A 22,797-nucleotide genomic window follows, 5' to 3' on the forward strand; every position below is an offset into this window, starting at 1 on the left:
ATGAAAGTATGAAAAAATGTGACTCCCTTCCTGAGGTTATAACCCTCAGTCAATGTTCCCCCAGGCAGATATCGAAAATGCCTCTCTGGCCACTCCAGTGGTACCTGAGAGAAGAAATGTGATGCGGTGGTCTAGGGGTTTCTTCTGCTTCAGTTGTACCTGCAACAGCTTCCTCTTAACAATTAAGAGTCAATGAGCCTGGTTCTAAGACCTCTTCCACAGATGTGGTGTTTGACGGGTGCTATGAGCAAGGGGCTCAAAAGTTTGTCATCAGGCACAGTAAATTCACTCTGAGCATGATAATCCCAGTTTCATTTAGGCATAAGCACTGGAAAAACTGAAAAGATTCTCTGTATTCTACACAGTAATTAATTAACAACAGTACAACCCATTTCCCACACAGTGAATATCTCAGGATGGGTGAAAAGACGTGTCCAACAACACCAACCATCACATTGTCTAAAATTAAGTAATGAAAGCACAGAGCAAATATTCTCAGTCCTATGGATTAAAAAAGGCAATGTCACACGTGGTAGTGAGAAATACATCATTGAAAAGTATGTGTACATAAAGGGAGGGAGCGAACCCTCAAGAAATATTTTAACATCTTCTATCTGATAAGACAAAGACGTGGGTATAACTAAATTTCCTACATTCTGTACACTCTTCTATTCTGATTACTTCATTTTTCTTGGCTGCACCCCACTGTCGGTTCTGCTTTTCTCTGCTAATTGCTACCAGTGTCTTTCAGTTTTTTTCCCTAGTTTCTGCTTCTATTATGGGCCACAACCTTAGGTCAAAACCCTCTGAAGGAAGGGTTTCTTTCGCTTACCACGCCTCCTGTGGCTGACTGGGCACGGTCCATACTTCTGCTGCCACCATTTCCTTCCCATTCGTCTTACCCCAGTCACAGTCTGAGTTTCCTCCTTTGTTCTGACTGCCAAACTTGCCCTTGCCTTGATGTCTTCTAAATTCCGTTTCTTCTGCCACACTACTCTTACCTAAACCTTGTCTTTCTGAAGAGATTTTCCCTCCCTAACTTATGCTCCTAGGCTAAAAAGCAGACTGTCTAGTTAGCTGCCACAGAGCTTATCAATACAATACTGCTGTACCTGACTACTGATTGATCATCTATTTTTCCCACAAAAATGAGGAAAGATGTTACCAATCATATTAACAACTTTGTTCTCAGTTTAGTGTCTCAGTAGCAAATACCACACAGAAAAATTTCACAACTTGTGGGAAGTGAGTATCACTAAGAAGAACCTAGAGATAGGTGTTAGAACTTGTTGGCACTAGAGCTAAGCACACATAAACAGGCCGTTTACTTCTTTTTATCCCTTCTGACTCCCTCATCTCTTTGCTCCGTTGCCTTCATAGACAACCACTATTCTCAATCTTCTGTTTCACTTAATTGATTTAATAACATTAGATTTGTCAAAGAAATATAAATATATCATTTCATAAATATTTCATATGACGTATAACTATTTTGTCACTAAGTATTGCTTCTAAGACCTGTTCATATTATTGGAGCTTATTCACTATGATTCCCACTTCTGTTTAATTCTGTGTGATTTTTAACCAAGGCGAATTTGTCATCTGATAGGGAAGCCTTTGGGTTGTTTGTGTCTCCTGATGTTGCAAACAATGCCGCTGTTACTATTTCTAATATGAATCTTAGTATTCACTGGCAGTAATTTTTTCTGAAGCATGTAACCAGACACGAAATGACAGGATTTTCATGATACATATATATTAAATTACATGGCTAATGCCAAAATCTGAAAAGACAGAACAATTTTATATTCCCCATTAGCAGAGAATCAGTTTCAAGATTCAAGAAAACATACAGACCTGGCTTTCTTAATCTAATCTCACATTCTCACATTTTCTGCTTTTTTTTGGTTTTTTGAGACAGGGTTTCTCTGCAGCCTTGGAGCCTATCCTGGAACTAGTTATTGTAGACCAGGCTGGCCTTGAAGTCAGAGATCTGCCTGCCCCTGCCTCCCGAGCTCTGGGATTAAAGGTGTGTGCCACCACCACCCGGCCACATTCTCTGGCTTTGTCCCTTTACATTTATTGTGATTAGTGACTAATTTATTTAGACACATTTCCAATTGTGTACCTAGTACTCTTCCTTGTATCCAAGGTACTCCTTTTGGAATTCCCTCCCCTCCCCGTCCTCCCCCTTTTTTTTTTCTTTCTTTCTTTCTTCCTTCCTTCCTTCCTTCCTTCCTTCCTTCCTTCCTTCCTTCCTTCCTTTCTTCCTTCCTTCCTTCCTTTCACTATTCCCATTAGTAAAAAGTCTTGACTGTAAATTCCCTTGGTTTTTCTTTACACAAGAACTTCATTATTTCACAAGTATATTCTGTACTTAAGAGTCTCACATATTAAAAGCACAGTAATCAGCCCTCCTGACCAGCAGTGGCATTTCTTTTGTAATACCCTTTAAGTGATCAACTCTCTAACAGGTTTTCACTTCACACAGACATGCTTAGCAAACACAAATCAGCACTCCTAATCTCAAATAACTCAATATTTAAGAGAACCATTGTGGAATACACTTGTTTCACCTTGTCTGCCTAAGACTGGTCTAATAAAAAGGTGGATGATCAATACCTAGGTAGCAGAGGGATAGGAGGGGCTGGCAGGCAGAGAGAATAAGCAGTGGGAGCAATTTAGGCTCCAAAGACAGAGAGAGAGGAAGGGAGAGAGGGACGGAGGGAGGGAGGGAGAGAGAGAGAGGGGCCCCCTTTATTGTGTTCCAAGGCAGCTTATATAGGGATCCTTAACTGATAGCCATGCCGCAGCCAAGCCCACCAGAAATACCCCCCTGCCATCAGGAACTCCTGAGGGTCTCGTGCTCAGAGCAGCTGCAAGCATAGGAAAAACAAGTTGTTTACAGGAAATTCAGAGTCTGCGGGTCCACAGCCCCAATACTGGATAGATAAGAGCAACACCAAGAAAATGCTATCAAAGAATGAACGAGATAATAAGCAATCATATGAAATGCCACACACGAGGTTTTAGAATAGAAGACCAAAAGGGAGTTGTTAGTTTAGGTACCAACTTCTTTGTAGATGGGGGCATTCCTGAGTGACTTTGTAAAACAAAACAAGACAGTGCAGGTTATGTATGGGCTGGGCTGAGAGCCTTAGGAATTTCTTTCAACTAATTTATTTGCAAGGCTAGTAGCTGGAGGAGCTCTTATGTGACACATCTTAAACAGACTATGGGGTAAAGTCCATGTTATTTGTGACACTGACTCTTAATCCATGGTACAGTGAGTCATTTATTCACCAGAGAAGACTGTAATCTATTTGGGAAATGAAACTTTCTGAGTTTTCACTTATCCCCAGGAGAACATGATAAGTAGAACACAAGGAGATCAAAGTACTCATTTAGACTACAGAAACCTTTTTTTGGGCATGTGTGTACAGTGTGCATGCATGTATGCATTTGTGTCTTCATGTATGTGTGTGTAGGCCTGCCTGCTTTTGATTTTGGGTGTCTTCCTAGATGGCTTTCCATTTTACTGAGGCAGGGTCTCTTGTGGAACCCAGAGGCCGACAATGCTGACTGGTCTAGCTTGCCCTGAGAACACCTCTCAGGTGCAGGATTACAGGCAGATACTTTATCTCCCTGGTTTTATGTTTGGTCCTGGGGATTGAAACTTGGAAACTGTTCAAGCTCTAGAGGCAAGGGTTTTAATCACTGAGCCCTCTCCCCAGCTCCTGCTTTAATTACAGTCTTCAAGGAACTTGCTCTTACTTCCTAGGGCTTACCCTATAGGTGTTCGAACACTGCTGTGCTGGAGCCCAAATTCAGTTCCCTCACCACTGCCTTCAGTTACTTGCCTAACAGGTGACAGTCAGGAGTGAAGGTCTGACAGACAGTCTGACACTGCACCAAGGACTGCCCGACGGTGTCTTCAGAACATGTTCCTCTATTCTTACACTCTTCTCAAAAATTCTGCAACTGTCTGGACCTGAGTATCCAGTTTCCTATATTAAGAGAAGAGATAAGGTATATAGAATCCATTCTAATTTCTGCCTAGACTTTAATATTGGTGAGATAATATAGATAATGGAAAACTTCTTCCACCTATATATAAATTCACACACACACACACACACACACACACACACACACACACACAATTTAGGAATACTAGAACGTTCTTGCAAGGAGAATTAAGAATTTGCTTTAATTTAATTAAGAATTAAAGTCTCTTTAAGATATCAATATTCTAACGCTAGTATGCATGGTTGCCTAAGTAATAGGATGATAGTAAAACAGGCTGGCTGTTCACATTTCTTTCCATGTCTTCATGTGCGGGTACGGGGGTTGGGAATAGGTGAGGGGATGGGGGGTTGCATATCATCACCACAAAGTTCAGTCACAGCGCTGGACCGAAAATATCTATACTCACATGTGAACTTGTTCTCAAAACAACTCTGTAAGGTACACACTGGTGTTTTCTCCATCCTAACAGAAGATACATCTAGGACTCAGAGAGGTTGAAGAGCTCACTAAAGGTTGTTGCTTCCCAAGAAACTACACATAATAGGTGGTTCCTGACTGCACTATCCTGTACTTCTCAGTAATGAAGTGAGGTTTTCCAGAAATGACCTCTCTGTCTATAGTCGAAAATAGTAGAAGAGAAAAGAGAATATAATATATTCCGGGAACACATCCAAAAGTGGAATATAATATATTCCAAAAGACTTCCAAAACAATGTTGCCAAGAAGGAAGAGAAAAACGGGAAGAGATTCTCAAACAGGATCAATAATCACTGTGTAAAGACAAGACACATTCACTTGGGAGAGTGTGAACTATTTATTCACAAATACCTGATGAGAGAGAGAACACACATATTTTTCCCCACAATGCATTATGAAGATTATTAAGTACATAGTATTTCAAATCTAGATGTCTTCTCACTTCTTCCTAAATTAACATCTGGTCTAAGAAGATGGCAGTCACTAAACATACAGGAGGTGGGGTACAAACACCTTCACTAAACACACAGGAGGTGGGGTACAAACACCATCACTAAACATACAGGAGTTGGGGTACAGACAGCCACTAAACATACACTAGGTGGGGTACAAATGCAGACACTAAATATACAGGAGGTGGGGTACAAACAGAGTCCAATTTTTCAGCTCTTTAAAAGTCGTGAAACTAGCCGTGCTTTTAAGCATCATGTACAGGGAGCCCATTTCCCTGCCTTGGGCCACAACACAACAAGAGTTTTGTGTATGCTGGATAAGCACTCTGCCTCTGAGCCACATTTCCACTCTGACAGATTTTTTAAACCTGTACCTTAAGGAGCAGTGAAGGAAGTAGATAAAAGCAAAGACAACTAGATTCAGGCAGAGATAACTCTTACAAGGGACTGAAAAGAAAAAGGCAATATTTTTCTCTGTCTTGTCAATCTCTCAAATTTCAGATTTTTAACATTAAAAAAACTATGTTATTATAAAAAATTGAATAGATGAGCTAAACCAAGAAAGAATAGTGGTAAACCAAGACCACACAAATATGCTGACAATACAGGTAACTTTTATAATGGCTCCAAACATCTGAAAACTACATCCTCACTACCAATTGCTATTTGGTGAGCATCAAACATGGGATGCCCCAGCTCTTCCCTCAAGGAGTGTACTGTCTAATGAAGAGTCAATTGTCATTGCTTTGTGGCTGTTTAGGTTACCCTCCCTCATTAGGGGTTAGTCATATCATGACCACATGTAAGGTATGTAATTTGTCAATTTTAACAAAAACTGGATTATGGGGATTAAAAAAGAGAAACAGGTGTCTAATTAAACACAACATAATCGTGTTACTTTAGGCCCAATAAGTGAAAAGAAATGATTATTTAAGTTTTCTGGCAAAGAGAAGATATATTTTTGGAGGGGGGGGCATTGAGCCTTTTCCTCTGAAATGGCTCAGCAGGAAAGGCACCTGCTGCTAAGTCCAAAGACCTGAGTTTGATTTCTGGGATCCACATGTGGAAGAAAAAGCCCACTTCTGAAAGTTGTCCTATGACCTCTGAGAGTCCCAGCCCGACAAAAAGAAATTAAGACTTTGTTGGCAAATGCAAAAACTGTTTTTTGATAGTCTCTTAACACTAAACCAGCAGGACACTGTAAAACTAGTGAGATATGTTATGCAGACCCTTGACCATAAAATATGCTCCCTTTCAATAGAAACACTAATTGTGTCCAGAGGAATTACTACTTCAGGGAGCACACTGCTAGTGAACAGTGAGGGCACACTTATGTGCTTGGCTTCCACAACAGTATGACTGATGTAAACAGAGTTAAGGCCAAAGCTGCTTCCTTGATTTAGAGGACATTTCTTACTTCATCCCTCGCTCACACACACACACCCCTTTAGCTTACTTCCAGCTCTTCTTCAGTTTTTCTCTTCCTTTAAACACCCACACTTGAACACAAAAGTGTCTTCAAATAGCATTCCTACTGGGTGTGGCAAACACGCCTTTAATGGCACTGCTTTTCAAGTCAGCATTTAGCAGGCAGAGAGAGGCAGATCTCTGTGAGTTTGAGGGCACCTGGTCTATATGCTGAGTTCCAGGCTGGCAAAGGATACAGTCATAGCTGAGAACCTGTCTGAAAATAAAAACCAAAACCAAACAAAAATGTATGAAGTCTTCTTGTCAGCAATGTCCTTTCAAAAACATTTATTCTTTGAGAATTTCATACACCATACACATATACAATGTGTCTACTATATCATTAGGTCTATTCCTATTTCACCAACTCGCTTAAGATCCCTAGCAATTTCTTAATGGACACAAAATCTCTTTACCAACTGCATTCATTGCACCGTCTAGGGTTTGGGCATAGCAACAAAAACGAGCAGTTTTGGGCATGTTCTCCCAGGCATGTTACCCTAATGCCTCCCTGTAACACACCCTTTTCCTTGCTTTGCCATCCAATCTCATCTTCATTCTTGAAGTGAGAGGTTCAGAAACTAGCTCTCTTGTGAAGCCTTCCTACAATTTCCAAGATGAAACAATACTTGTCTCTAGATGCACAAGCATTTACGTGGTTGGGTAAGATATGCAGAGGGCATACATGTACATGTGTACACTTAATATATGTAATTTGTACTAATTTAAAGAATTAAGTCAATGAAATAAATTGCATTAATAAAATCACTTATTTTTAAAGAGTAACTCATATGATAGAAAAATTTTCCCCATCGCTGGTTTTAAAAATGAATTGTCTTTACTACGTACCAGGATAAATTTCCAGGTGAAGAAAGTGTCTGTAAAACACTAGAAAATTTTTTTTTCCAAACTCAGAAAACGTTTGCTGATTACTGTGGTTACTGAAAAATCTAAGGAAATCAGCTCTGGTTGGTGCAGGTGCCTAAGCTTTCAACATCTGTGAAACATTTACAGACCAAAGCACACGATGAGCTATAAAAATCACTGAGTAATCCATGGACCTTGGAGAGAAAGCAATAACACAAGCTTCTACCCACACAGAGGCACCACAGCTTTGGGAGTCTCTGGGATCAATGAAGGGCTTGTCACTGGTTTTGTACCCAACAGCCACCTGCATTTTCTGCTAGGATGAGTTTATTTTACTCAGGTAGCAGTAAGAGTTATCTATAGTGTGACTGGGCTATGCAGAGGCACGTTAGTTCTCGATGATGAAACCCAAGTGAAGTCTGAAGCGAGCTTCTTCACTGAACAAGGCAGCGGAATCCACCCTGTCCCTATGGCTTTACGTCTTCCTTAGAACGTTGTAGTAATGGAACTGTAATAATGAAATACAGCAGCCACTGCAGCACTCTGAGGGCTGGCATAAGCCATACACTGGGTGATAAAGAAATGTTTTGTTTCCTTCAGTGTTTAATTAAAATACAGAAGACAACACCACTGAGTCAGTTACACCAGCTGTAGAATTACCTATCTCCAGACAAATTATGATAGATTAAGAAATTAAGGCCCCAGCCAAGCAGTAGTAAAATACACTTTTAGTCCCAGCACTCAGGAGGCAGAAGCAGGCAGATTTCTGAGTTGGAGGCCAACCTGGCTTTCAGAATGAGTTTCAGGATAGCCAAGGCTACACAGAGAAACTCTGTCTTGAAATACCAAACCAAAAAAAAAAAAAAAGAAAGAAAGAAAAGAAAGAAAGAAAAGAAAAAGAAAAAACACCAACAAAACAAAACCCCATAATTCCCCTCAAAATACCCAAGAAAGAAAGAAAGAAATGAATGCCCACTAATCAGGAAACATTGCATTTGTTTTTCTGTACTTGTAACCACACATATGCTGATGCAAACAGTATCTGTAAAAAAATTTTTGTGAATCTCTTGGGGCTGGAGAGGTGGCTCAGCAGTTAACATCAATTGCCCTTCCAGAGGACCCAGTTTCAATTCCTGGCACCCACATGGCAGCTCACAGCTGTTTGTACGTCTACTTCTAGGGGATCCGATACCCTCACACTGACATCAACACATACAAAATAAAAATAAATGAATTATAAAATAAACCCTGGAGATCTCAGCTTTGGTGATCAGCAGTAACAAAGTCAAAAGGAGAACGCATTAGCCAGGCAGGAGGCGCGAGCTAAGAGCCAGTCCTTGCACTGTTACCTGCTTCTGTTGTCAAGCATCAGCAGTTGGAGAGCAGAGGGATGCTTGGGCAGGGCAGATGACAGGAATGCCTCTGCAGAGAAGTACAAGCCTGACTGATGTCAGAACATTCTAGATGTTTTATTAGTGGGCAGACACAGTAGCACCTAGCAAGGGAGATGCCCAGAGATGCTCAGGAAAGATGAAGCGGAGAGCTCATTGGCACTCTGTTAAAGAAAAAGGAGTGCCAAGTAAAATCCTGGAGAACACCAAGCTCTCAAATGTGCAGGCTTACTCTTCATACAATTTGGGTACCATGGTTTTGAAGACGCATCCAAACAGGGAGGTGAAAGAACACGTCCAGAGACAACCCTAAGACAGAGAATAAGGCTGGATGCTAGATAAGTCAAATGAAAAAGTATGTAAGAAACACTGAGGAAGCAAACGAATGGCCTGTGTGCCTACCATGAGCTCTTAGCTTCCTCCAACCACAGAGAGCTTTCTACAAACAGCTAAAGGTGTAACATTTCATTCACCAAACTAACTAGTCCTATCTAGACACTTAACTTTTAAAATAACTCCACCAACTAAAAAAGAATGCAGGTTAAGAATGTTGATTAAAGGAATACAAGAGTTTTAAAGTAGTGATCCAAGGCACTTGTCACCCGAGGACCTGTGTGATCCCTGAAACACACAAACTGTCCTGACTCCAAACAAGTGCATGGCATGTGCAACCTCCCCACAAAATAAATGTTTAAGAAGTAGAATTACTCATTTTTACAAATGCTACAGATGGAACGTAGAAGAATACACTTATACAAAAATTCACTGGGTTTTGTAAACTGCATCATATAAATAGTGTTATTTCCAAGCAATTGCCTCCCCACATTAAGTTTCTAAAAGTAAGATTGCTTTTAGAATGAAGGCTATGTCTCACATATTTAAAGCAAATAGTATTTTTCTAAAATGCAATTGGTGACTTATTTTTCTGAAATATCACAGGGCTTGCAATACTTAAGAACTACAATCAAATATTGGCACCTAAATAGAAGTGCAGGAGCTAAAGAGATGGCGCCACAGTTAGGGCCTGGCTGCTCTTCTGGAGAAGCACAGTTTAATTTGTAGCATCTACATGGTAGCTAACTCCACTTCCACGAATCAGACACTTTCTGCTTTTGTGGGCACTGCATGCATGTGGTACAGAGACATGCAATCAAAACACACATAATAAAATAAAAATAAGTGAGTGTAAAAAATAAAGTAAACCCACAGTGCCTAAACCACAATGACGAGGAGAGCAACATGAGAACAATGCGGACCACTCTGCGGGTGCAGCGATGAGGTGTGCAAATTCAGCACTGTATCTTTACAAGACACAGCCAAGGGGCCCTTACAGAAACAGCAATACACCTACAGAAAAGGCTGACACTGTGCAGTCATTCCTGTGGAGTTCCTGACGGCACTTTTGAAGAGGGTTTTCCTATTATACGTGGATTGCTTATTCAGTCTTGCCAATGTCTTGGCCACTATGCCATACCGACTCTCTCCTTGTCAATAAGAAGAATGACATTGTCAGGAGTGAGAACAATGTTCAAGTCTGTATTTTTCCCTGGGTTTAACATTTCTGTGTTCGCAATGGCTAATTCTGGCTTTTCCTATCATCATATCTTTCTACAATAGCTACAAAAAAGCAGAGTGGTCAGACACTAAGAAAAGCTAATTTATGAAATACAGAATAATCATAGAGGCTTAAGAAAATGTATTTCCACTTATTAAATTACATTTTAAATTTATTTTCCCCCTAATTTTTAAATTTGATTTGTATGGGTGTTTTTACTGCATGTGTGACAATGCCCGTGGAGGCCAGAAGAGAGCCTTAGACACCCTGGAGCTGGAGTTACAGAGATGTGGGCGCTGAGAATAAAATCCCAGTACTCTAGAAGAGCACCCAGTGCTCTTAAAACTGCGGAGCCATTTTGTCCAGCCCCTAAATTTTAGATATTTTGAATAACTATGCCATAAGCTCACTGGTAAAATACGTATCTTAAAGTTATGCAGTTTGGGGGATGTATTGTTGGGAGGAACATTTGTCAATTATATATAGTTTGGGGTTCAGAGTACAACTATAAACATTTATATTTATAGCACAAGATAGAGTTTGTTTCTAACTCTATAAAATATCTCCCAACTTCATACTGACTGAATTTCCATTTACCCATAGAAATGGTTATGACTAGTAGTTCCCTAAGATCTAAGTGTGGTCTGTGAGGAACCAACCAGCCATATATCTGAGTAAAATGAAGAAAATTCTGATTTTCTGTAATATAGTTTAAATATAAGTACTATATTTCAGCAACAAGAGTAAGAGAAGGAACTGTGTTCCTGGTGCTGAAATTCTGCGACGGTGCCGTTCAGGGAAGTGAGCTCGGGCTTAGGGTCGGTCTCCCCCCTCTCCTCTACACACAAACCCCTTATTTCATCACAGGTTCTACAAGCACTCACTGAGCAATCACCTCGGATTTGTGAGCACGTTGAGTGCTGAAATGTATTTCACAATGTTAACGAAAAGGGTGATAAAGTCAAACAGGTGGGAATAATACCACAAAAGCTGTATATTACAGAAAACCAAAAGTCACACCAGTGGTCCTGGGAGTCAGGTAGGCTTCAGAGAGGTGCTGCCGTCTGGATGAGCCGGGGCTCGGGGTCATGGGGTATGTGGATGGTTTGGGAGAACTCGGGGCATAGGTTTGTGGGCACTGGGGAGCCACTGGCAATTTAAACTTCACCATCTACCCAAGACTGCGGGTTTCCCACAGTGATCTGTACTACATGAATGCTCCTACGGGTCTCTTCTGTAAGTCAGTCCTTTCTTTTCAGGAAAAAGAAAATATGCCTTTCTGTCCAACTGAGGTTCTTTCCTTCCATCCACTCTGCAGAAGTGGGTGTTTTAGTCAGGTAAAGACGTTGTCAGGAGAACAAGTGGCGATCATTAGTTTAGGAATTCACCTCACATTCTCGATAGCAACTTTTCCTTTTCTTTGTAAATGTTGCAGTTATATCACCCTAGCCACATCCACTCCCCAAGATCTGTTTTCTCTAAAATAGTAAAAGCAAGTTTTCTGGAACTAGATTACAGACAGACTTTGGCCCATTTAACAAGGTCAAGACTTTTTATTCTTGACAGGATTCTTTCCCACTGTAAAAAGGTACTTTTAAATGCCACATTCCGAACCCACTGCCAGTAAGCCACTGAGGCATATTTTCCCACAAGAACAGATATTATGTGCGGTGCCTGCCTCACTGGAGTCACCCAGCCTTCACACGGTGCACACTGTATTCAATGCCACCTTGAACTCTACCAACTGTCCTCGCGAAACACGTCCACACACTTCAGAGCACAGGGAACCTTTACGACGTAATTAATCAAAAAAAAAAAAGTGGGAGAGAAGAAAAGGGGTTTTAGAAATTAAAAAAAAAAATCAAATGTCAGAAGACGATAAATCTGGAATTTTATATTAGTATCCAAAGCTAAAAGTTGTAGAGCTTCTTATTCCTTAGTTTGAGTTTTTTATGGTTTAGTTGTTAAATTTACAGCCCCATTTTTAGACTCTGCCAAGCCTTCAGAATAAACACATGAGCAGCACTAAAGTAAATTTTCTTACACTTTCCCCTTCTTTCATTTGGATGTTTCCCAAAGACACAGAGGTAGATTATTCGTCCACAGCCAACTGTCAACTTTAACTTTCATATTCATGAGGGATTTAAAAATCATCAGCACCCTTGCAGTTTCTAGGCCTTGCAGTATCACTCACCCTGCATTTCAATTCCTAAAAGAAAGCAGAGCCCAACTTGGGAATAAAAGGGTGGGTTCAACCACCAAAAATCATCACTGAGATACACAGACAGCCAATGTCAAGTCAACACCAGGCTGAAAATCAACTATTGCAGTATAATCATATAGAAAACTGACCTTAGTTTTTGGAGACCTGTATAAATTGAGAAGATCAGACAGAAACATATATCTAAAACTCTCAAGTGTTCACATGGACCAAGTCAAATATCTGGTGATAAAGGAGGCACTGTCAACCATTTCTTGACATGATTTCTCTAAATAGTCTGAGAACTCAATCTTTAAATAAAGGTACAGCACAGAGAAAACAAAAGTGCACAGGTTAGGAAGGACAAGAATCTGACAGACCCAGACAGACCCAAAAATCTGAGTTATAGAAACATTGTTTTACATTCAATTTCAAGGACTGAGCCTCAAAGTCTGGGTATTGAAAGACTACCTTTGAGCTAGGAAAGTTCAGGAGATGAAGTTGTTTTATTACATAAGATTCAGATCATTTCTCAGGAGATGAAGTTGTTTTATTACATAAGATTCAGATCATTTCTTGACTCAGTACAGAAAGTACATTCTCAAAAACTGTTAAAGGTAAAAGACAAAAGTATTTGTCGTCTTCCTGAGCCCCGGGAACCACTGCTTGCAAGGTTCAGGAAAGAATCTGGGCTCATCAACTTTAACATGTGTGCTGTCGTCACACTGATGTCTGATTTCAGGCGTCTGAGATCTGAGTGACATCAGTTGGCGTATTCATGACAAAATATAAAAAGCCAGGAGACTACCAAACTCTATGTACATCATACCTGGATGGGACATGCTGGTTGAACATGTACAGAACACGTGAAAATTTCCAGTCCTTCCTCTGAGTAGAACATCCCCCTGGCAGGCACATTATAGTTCAACTGTTTTTGTCCAGAACTAATTCACAACAGTCACGACTTATGAAGGAGCTAGCCTTGGGTGAGCCAAATGAATACCTATCTTTTATAGACAAGGAGAACAGTAATTTGATTCACCTCGCAAGTAGAGCTGCTGTAATCAGATACCCATACATAATAAGCACACCCACTTGCCACTGAGAATGAGCAGCAGAGGATCTGGATGGGTTTTCATGTTTGCTTTGGCTCAGACATTTTCCACATACGCGGCCCTGGGAATTCTAAAGAAAACATGTCCTGTTCCCAGCTCTGCACTGCCCCCATTGTGTTCCACTTTCCTCACTGGTGAAAGTGAAAACGAAACCGGCACAAACACCCCATTGTTAGGTAGGAAATATGTACTGGCAACTGGAAGCTTTAACAAAACAGACCTGGCTGTGTCATGGCAAGACACCGAGACAGGAAGGAGTCACAGGAGGCTTTCCTACTTCAGAGGTGTGTCCTGAACTTTTTCTGAGGTGCCCAGGTGGCAGAGCTTTGGGGTTTTTCCATGATACTCATGTAAGGCTCTTGGTTTGAGCCACTCAGTATTCATTGGCAGCCTCTGGAGGCTTCTGTGGGAGCAACTCCGCTGCTGAAGCCGCAGCACAAACCTGCCAGGTCTCCATAGTAAATACAACATGCACGGAGAAGAAACAAACATAAAAGAATTTCCTCTCTTGTGTAAAAGATGACATTGTTCTCCAATCTCTGGTCCTACTTCACTTTGTCACTTGAGCATACCAACTGGGTGTCATGCGATGAAGAGAGGACTGGATGCATGGCACATCTAATGGACCTGCAGACAGGCAGGTTCTGGAAGGAGGGTGACTTTGTGAACACCACATATTCTGGCTCAGGTAAATGGTGTGGGCTTCTCTGACTCCAGCCTGGGTAAACCCAGGAGTTGTGTGGTCACACAGAACTCTAATCTATTACTTCGTTGTATTTTCCTCAGTTTCTTGTTCTTTTTTGGTTTTTCGAGACTGGGTTTCTCTGTGTAACAGTCTTAGCTGTCCTAAAACTTGCTCTGTAGACCAGAATTGAATTGACAGAGATCTGCCTGTCTCTGCCACCAGAGTCCTGGGAGTAAAGGCATGGGTCACCACCTCCCAGCCTTTCCTTGGTTTCTAAGGATATATTACGTTGTGTGACTGCTATATTCAGATCTGACTCCCAATATTTTTATTTTAAATTTATTTTATGTGCATTGGTGTGAAGGTGTCAGATCCCCTGGAACAGGAGTTACAGACAGTTGTGAGCTGCTGTGTGGGTGCTGGGAACTGAACCTGGGTCCTCTGGAAGAGCCACCAGTGTTCTTAACTGCTAAGCCATCTCTTTCAGCCTCATCTCCCAATTCTGCTTGTAAGCTATGAGAGCAAAGACCTTGTTGGCTTTAGCTCTGCATTATTTCTCAGGTTCACAGAGCCTGGCACATACAGATGATTGTATACTGACTGAAAGTCAAAACCTCATTTCCTTTCTTTTTCCAAGCATATAAAATTCTCTGAAACTGAATAGTTTTTTCAGTATTTACCAAGTGCTAACAAAACTGACGCACACACGTATACGTACACGTACACGTACACACACACACACACACCCCACAAGCATGTGCATGCACACACTGCACTGGTCTCAGGAAGTGTATGCAGTTTAAATGGTGTCAGACTTGCAGTGGTAAATAAATGATAACTAAGCAATGCAATATTTAGAATCTTATTACTGCAGTTGAAAACCTGCAAGTGATTTGTTTCTGCACTTTTATGTCTAACAATCTTACTGGGTTTATTATTGTTTTTGGTGATTTCTACATGGAGAAAATATTTTGAGGTCAAGAACATCTTTAATAGTGAAGATAAGGGTGGATGAGAATACGAGCTTGGGAGGAAGGTTACATGTGAAAACATCACAAAGTTTTTACAAAGACCTCAGAATACAAGCTATTGTTAATAATCAAAACAAGCAAAAAAGCAAAACTCATACATATATGTCCACATGGAAAGCTGAAGAATAAAAACTTTTTAGTAATTCTATTCTTTTATTTGGAAGATGTTAATTATTTTTGAAGAATACAAAACCTCTTCTAAAGCTTGCTAACATCAAAACACATCTGAGTTTAAAAAAAAATGTCCTTAAATAAGTAGAAGTATAATAACCACATGTACCGGTATCCTCCTCCGTCTTCTGTTCAGGATACAAAGTTTGATCTACCCCGGTGATTAATTCAGCAAAGAGTATTACTGTAAATTTAAGATCCAACTAACTGTGGACCCAAGTTCCAACCATCCTTTAGTCCTAACATGGGGCCCAATCACGGCATTATTTTGCACAGAAATTCTTGCCAATGACCCAGTCAACACCGGGGTAAAAATGAGCTTGAGCATTTGAAAGTGGTTACTAGGTCCTTCAGTGTAGCACCAGAGGATTGGGATGTAGAATACTGAAACCATTAAACGCATAAGCAATTCTTTCCCTTTTTCTCTTATGATTCAAAGTGCATGCGTCTACACGTTGGTATTTGTTAACTTATTTGTTAAGAAGTATTCCCTAAATGCTCACGCAAACATCCAGGTTGAACAAGAGTGAGTATCTCTCTTTAAATGTGTCACCACTTTATAAATAAAAGTCCCAGATAACTAACACTAGGATGGATTATATGAAAGCATTTCTCTAGGGACTGGAACAAAGGCTCAGAAGTTAGAGGTGACTGCTGAGCAATCATAAGGACTGGAGTTTGGAGCCCTGGCTCCACATAACAATCCAGACACCCCACAAGTGACAAGCTCTGAAGGATCCGACTCCCTCTTCTGGCTGCCTTGGTACACAGGTGCCTGCACCCTGCCGCCCAGAATCAATCTGTTAGCAATCCTAAGGGGACAACAGTCAGCTTCTGCAAGGGTTCACAAAAAAAGGCTGCGTGAGTCAAGCCTGGAAAGTCATTTTTTCACAGCAGTTAAGACGGTGGTCTCGGGTCAGGTAACTTGCAAATATTTAGTCACTCTGCATAGTATGTGGCTTTCTATTTCCCTATGGGACATAACCTACTGTAAATGGGTATTTCTAGGCAGTTGGAGCGCAGTCTATTTAAAAAACACTAAAACTAGCACAGCAGCTCAGTTTGAAAGACAGTGATTCTGTTTTTGTATGTGTATGAAAACTCCAAGACAGTGATTCTGTTTTTGTATGTGTATGAAAACTCCAAGCATCATTTTATTGTGTGGATTCTTCCTGTAAGGAGAAAAAATACTAACAGTGGAAAATTTTTTAAATGCAGACCCCTAAAGAAAACATGCCTGTTAATATTGTCATTAAATTCCAAGTAAAGTCTTTCCCAGTTGCTAACACCTTCTATTATGTCACTGTAGTAAATATAGAATAGACAATAAAACTAGACATCAAATATCAGATCTGTTTGCCATTGTCCTTTTCTTAGGATATGAAAGAGTCAGCACTTTCCTCTTTAAAAATACCAACTTCCAGCAAGAATGTGTTATCAACTGAAGTTACTCACAAGTTGGATTACCATTCTTCAAATTTAACAACAGTCAAAATATCAAAACAAAACCCATCTGGATTTTCTGTTTTTATTCATGGTTATTTTTGTTAGTGCCAAGTTAGGGGGATTAAGATGAAGAATCCTGCTGGCTCAGCTCATCCTTCCCCCAATTAATGTGCCCAAGGGCTGGTTTCCCTCATTTGCTCCCCAAGGAGTCACAAAGCCTATTCAAACTTCTCCCCAGGGTCCCTCAAAAACAAGGACAGTAACTTCCTAAGGAAACTCAAAGGCTACCTCACCCTTCCCATTGGGGAAGCCCACAGATGCAGCCCTTTCTGGTGCCCTTATACAAAGGCTTGCTTCACTCCACCCAACACTGAGGCATCTTTTAAATGTGCTTGGGTCTTGTCTTCTCTAAGGTACTGGCAAACACAGGGCAAAGAGGATAGGTAGGATTTCTGTTTACAGAGCACAGCATATTTCAGACTGCTCCTGTGCCTTAGGGAAGTATCCAGCACTGGGAATGGAGGGGAGTTTTAGCATATGGGATTTGTGCTTGGCAGAGAAAGGAAAAGAGGACCAGAAACTTTTCTATAACGTGGAGGCTCTTTTTGACCAAGTTACTTTTCTCCCTGGTTTCCACTTCCAGACTTGAACTTTGCATGTAACACTGCAGGAACAGGGGAAAGCTGCTGCTGCTTGTTTCTCTGTGTGAAAGGTCGGGAGATGGAGCTGTGTCATCCTGTCACAACAATGACCAAGGATGCCACCTCACATTTCTCAGGGATAGCACCCACCAGGCCAGGCTCTGGTTTCAGAAACTCTTTGAGACCGAAGATGGAAGATGGACTCTGTCTCCTAAGCTGTAATGTGATATGCCTGAGGGCACATTCTGACAGCTGTGTTCTCTGCACCCATCCCCTGCCTGCTAGAATCACAGTAAGGAAACACTTCCATCTACTCATGAATTTACTTCATGCTAAGCATGATTTTCAAAGAAAAGGATATTAATACTAGCTAGTGGGGTGCTCTTCTTAGAGCCTGAGTGTAGAATTCAACAAGACGAGCTATAAAGAGAAACAGGAGTTAATTAAAGGAAGGACTTGTTCCAGCTCTGAAGTTTTAAGCTCTTTGCCAAAACAAAGGTTCAGGTTGTCTCTACTCTGACTCACAGGAAGCCTTCACCTGGCTAGGCAGTGCTATCCATTCATCATTCAGAGGTTGTTCAAGTTCACTGTCAAGGTAATGTCTTTCTTGATGGCATCACAGCGTCAAAGGGCTGCTTTATCCCACCTGCGCAGGCGGTGTGGCTATTTCTCATGTTACACTGCTGCAGACAGGTAACATGTCTTCTGCCTTCTCTATCTCCCATCGTTATCTACACAACTCTAAAAACACAAGTTATAGCAAAAAGCATTTAGAAATTTGCAATTGACTACTACCCAGTAGTTGAGATGCCAACAGGCTTTTCTGCAGCAATGCCAGTCAGATGTATCCATAGTAAGCAAAGCCCTTTCTCCTTCCCCACTGCTGGCAAAAAGTGCTAAGACATTCCATTCATGGACCAATAAACATTAGGAACATGAAGGGGGCAGTTTGTCGTTTCAAACAGGAAAATTAAGTTTAATGAATGGACTGTGCTCTTACTCACCACTGACGTAAGGGCCATTTGAAAACTATAGATGCGGGCAAGGCCAAAGTCAGCCAGTTTGATTTGTCCACTGCTGGTCACCAGGATATTTTGTGGCTTTAGGTCACGATGCACTACCCGGTGAGAATGAAGAAAGTCCAGACCTCGGAGAAGCTGAAACATCATATCCTAAAAGAAATAAACATGCAAAAGTCAGTAGATGTGGCAAGCAGTTTAGGTGCTGTAGAGATACTGCATCCCCAGCCGACCTGAGATGAATGCTGGTCTCCCCTCTTGTCATACTCCCATCTTCTAGAACACTGTGAATACTTAGCTCCCAACTTGTATTTCATTAGCGAAAGGACATCTTAACAATCATTTCTATGGTACATGAATCACTCTGGAAGGCGCTGCTGGTTAATGCTAAGAAGGGAAAACAGGAGATGGACCAAGGGGAATACATTTTACTTTATATACTTTCATTTATTAAGTTATTTCAACAGTCAATATATGGCAAACAGTCAAGCATGTTTCTAAATGTTTTCTGTTTAGCAACCTATTTAGTCTAAACCACAATACTGAGGTGAATTTTCATAAGTCAAGAATCTGATATAGTCAATAGTTACATAACTGGCTCAAGGTCACAACACTGAAGTGAAAGCACAATTCAAATCATCCTTGATTAATTAAATGAAGAAAGACACACAGAAGATAAGGCCATATAGTGTTTTTATTGGGGCTGTTTCTCCAGCTATGAAGATGCAGATAGATAGACCAACATGTCTCCTGTTTTCTCCACCCTGACCTTGAGTTGTTCACTTCCCATAAGGCTGGTATCCTCTGAGCTGTGAGACAAAATCGACTACTTCTTCCTAAGTAGCTTCTAGCTAGATAGTGCATGATAGCAACATAACAACAGCTACTAATAAAGAAAACTGGAGCTGGTCAGTGGTGGCGCACCCTTTAATCCCAGCTCTCAGGAGGCAGAGGAAAGCAGACCTCTGTGAGTTCGAGGCCATCCTGGTCTACAGAACAAGTCCCAGGACAGGCCCCAAAGCTACAGAGAAACCCTTTCTTGAAAACCAAAAATAAAAAAAAAGAAAAATAAAATTGGTACGACATATAATAAGTGAGCTGGTGGCTCTGAGAAACCTGACCATGCAGTTTTAGCAATGGTTTGTGGGAAGACTGTGAAAGCTGCAGTCCTTGAACGCTGAAAGCAGAACTTACTAGACATTCCAGTGCGAGTGTGGGAGGCCAGAATGCCAACAGGAATGTGGGCAGAAGACTGTAATCAAGAGCTTTCAGAGGGAGCAACAATTTATCAGGAACTGAACTACAGATCATTGACAAAATATAAATATGGCTGAGTTCTGCTGTACCCTGTACCCCTGTACAAGTGAAGCTAAATTCAAACCTAGTGGGTTGTCTGGCAGAAAATACTTTAAAGATAGCAGAACATCCAGGCAAAGGTGTGTTCGCTGCTTACTGTACTTAGTTAGGTTTAGAGTAGGAATTCAAAACCAAAATCAGAACAGAACGATAAAGAAAAAAATCTGACATTAAAGAGCAGAGCGCCTTTAGACATGTGACCAGGGCTGAGGATGCAAGTAGGGAGAAAGCAATGATACTTGCTAAGGAGACAGAAAGAAAGGTGCTTACCCAGTGATCCCACTCATTGAAGATATCGGAGTATAAAACTGTAGGCTCATTTGGAAATCTTTCACTTAAAAAGAGAACCTTCAATGTAAAAACTAAGCCCAAGTGAAGAATGGCACTACACAGATGCCCTACTTCAAAAGGGCTGCACAGAGAAGGATTTCCTCTGGTGTGGCTGCGGGTGCTTGGAGGCCACTGCAGCCACACTCCTGGAGGGCTAGGCAGCATCAGAAGCTGGCGTCAGAACTTGTTTGGACAGTTACGGGGCAATGGAAGCTCACCCCCAAGATTCCAGAGAAAAGGCCAGTGTGCGACAGGGTTGGAGTGACTGGAAAGACAACCTAAGAAGCTCACACTGTAAAACCATGGAAAAGAAGAAGCTGAAATTTCAATGGAGACTACAGAACAACGGAGGTGACAAGAGTGTGGGGCATTTGATGAGAAAGACTGCAGAAACTGAGTGAGCCGGCTGTGCGTGCTACAGGCAAGAGGCTACTCAAGGTCACGGGATCTCAAATGAAGCCACCAAAGGTCCATAGGCTGGGAGTGGAGCACCAGGGTGTTTGCCCGACAGGTTTCAGTCCTGCTTTGGTCTAAGTTTTCCTTGCTAGTCTCCTGTTCTTCGCTTTTGGAATGACAGTGTCTACTCCATGCTATTGAACATTGTAAGAATACAACTTGTTTTCTGGTTTTACAGGGCTCACAGCTAAGAATCTGCCCTGAGTCTCGGGAGACTGGATTTTTGGACAATGTTTGAATTATTCCAGTTGGGAATTCTTAAAGCTAAATTGAGTAAAGTTAGTATTAATTATGAAGTGGCCACGAGCCTCTGAAGGCAAGGGATGAAGTGCTGTGATTTGAATGTGAAATATTCCTCACAGGTTCAATGTATTTTAACATGAGGTTCCCTACTGATAGCCCCATACTGGTCAGGGCTGGGGGCAGAGGCTGGGAGGCTTTGGGAGACAGTAGTGTTAGCTGCCTTAGGCCAGGAGAAATGCCAAGGGTAGCTGGCCCACTTTTGACTTGAGTTCTCTGCTTCTTGGTTGTCACCTTATGTTACTGGCTGTTTCAGCTGTCAGGTCTCTGTCCTGTCGCTGACACTGTACCTTCCTCACTATGACAGGGTATTCTAAACAGTGAGACAAAATTAACCAGCCTCAAAATGAATGAATGAATGAATGAATGAATAAACTGACCTGTCTCTAGTTGAATTTCCTCTATCTAGTATTTAGTTAGGGCAACAGAAAAATAATACAATCACTAAACCCGTTTACTGAGAACAACATTAGTTTTGGGTTCACTTTCTAAAGTTTAGAATTCTGTCTGCTTAAAATCAAATCCTTAGTTTTTCTGTGTCGCATGGAGAAAACAGCATTTACTTTTCCTAATAGAAGGTTCAAATCAAGGCATGCAGCAGGGGAGGACAGTTTCAGGCACACGGTGAGCACTTAACATATGAACTTATAAAGATGAGAATGGCTGTGTTGTCTCCTGTTTTCTGGGAAAGCCAGATGCACAAAACTAAAGAGCTATCAGTCAACTGTAAGGTTAGTGTGAACCAGGTGCTAAGAGGGGACACACAATGATAGGGGTATGGACATGATTTCTGAGATCCCCTGCTGGGCATCTCGAGCTACTCTTTCAGCTCCCAAATGTGGGTATCTTGGAGGAGACCTGCTCTTGTGAGGGGTGGCCTTGCGACACTTGGGAACGGACATCAGTCAAACAACTTGCTGCGAGTAAACAGCAGTGTGAGAGGAGGCACAAGATGCCAAACCCAGTCGTCTTACTAAGGCAAAAGCATCATTATTAGAAACACATGCGCAGAGCTTGTTAGCAATGGATTTTTAAAAAGCATGACCTGCTGGGTCATTATCTAAACTTCCTATACACTGAGCATCATTCTTTTAAAGTAGCACAGGGAATAAATCTACCTGACTCATGTTGCACTGGTCAGATAACTCAAGTAGACAATTCAGAATATAAAATTTAAAAACTTGAACTAATTTATTAATTGATAAAGCCCACATGAATTTATAAAAACCTGTACTATAGAGTCAAAAAGTATACACTGTTTTTCTCTTCTAGTGTAGTGCATTACAAGCTTAATCATAAAATGAAAAACAATTATATATGATCTTACACTTACAGAAGAGATGTATACAATAGAGGAAGAAGAAAATCCTACTTTTAATCTAACTACTAAGAGAACAGAGAAAATTTCACTGTCAAATAATCTTTGTGGATATTTTTACTTTCTTTTTGAAATCACAAACATTACATTTATAGAAATAAAATGTTTAAAAGTTATCTGTATACTTTATTTTATAGTATTAAAAATACAATTTATAGCCAGACGGTGGTGATACATGCCTTTAACCCCAGCACTCGGGAGGCAGAGACAGGTGGATCTTTGTGAGTTTGAGGCCAGCCTGGTCTACAAGAGATAGTTCCAGGACAGCCAGGGCTGTTACATAGAGAAACCTTGTCTCGAAAAAAAAAAAAATTAATGAACTAGTAAAATAGCTCTCTGGGTAGAAGAGGTTGCTGTACAAGCCTGATTATCTGAGCTCAACCTCAGGAACCCACAGTGGAAGGAGAGAAGTGACTCTAACCGTTTGTCCT

The 22,797-nt window shown here is 41.0% G+C and overlaps 1 protein-coding gene across 4 annotated transcripts in view; it reads right to left on the minus strand.

Moving 5' to 3' along the window:
• The window catches only part of Cdk6 (cyclin dependent kinase 6), a 194,401-nt gene that overhangs the window by 79,505 nt on the left and 92,099 nt on the right, over positions 1-22,797 (minus strand). For all 4 annotated transcript variants that reach the window (XM_048436663.3, XM_048436678.3, XM_048436671.3 and 1 more), the window contains one exon: positions 18,532-18,699. In XM_048436663.3, coding sequence (XP_048292620.1) covers positions 18,532-18,699 — 168 coding nt within the window. The remainder of the gene's footprint in view (positions 1-18,531; positions 18,700-22,797) is intronic.

This window comes from Myodes glareolus, chromosome 25 (genome assembly GCF_982192425.1).
Source record: "Myodes glareolus chromosome 25, mMyoGla1.1, whole genome shotgun sequence".
Classification (NCBI taxonomy): Eukaryota; Metazoa; Chordata; class Mammalia; order Rodentia; family Cricetidae; genus Myodes; species Myodes glareolus.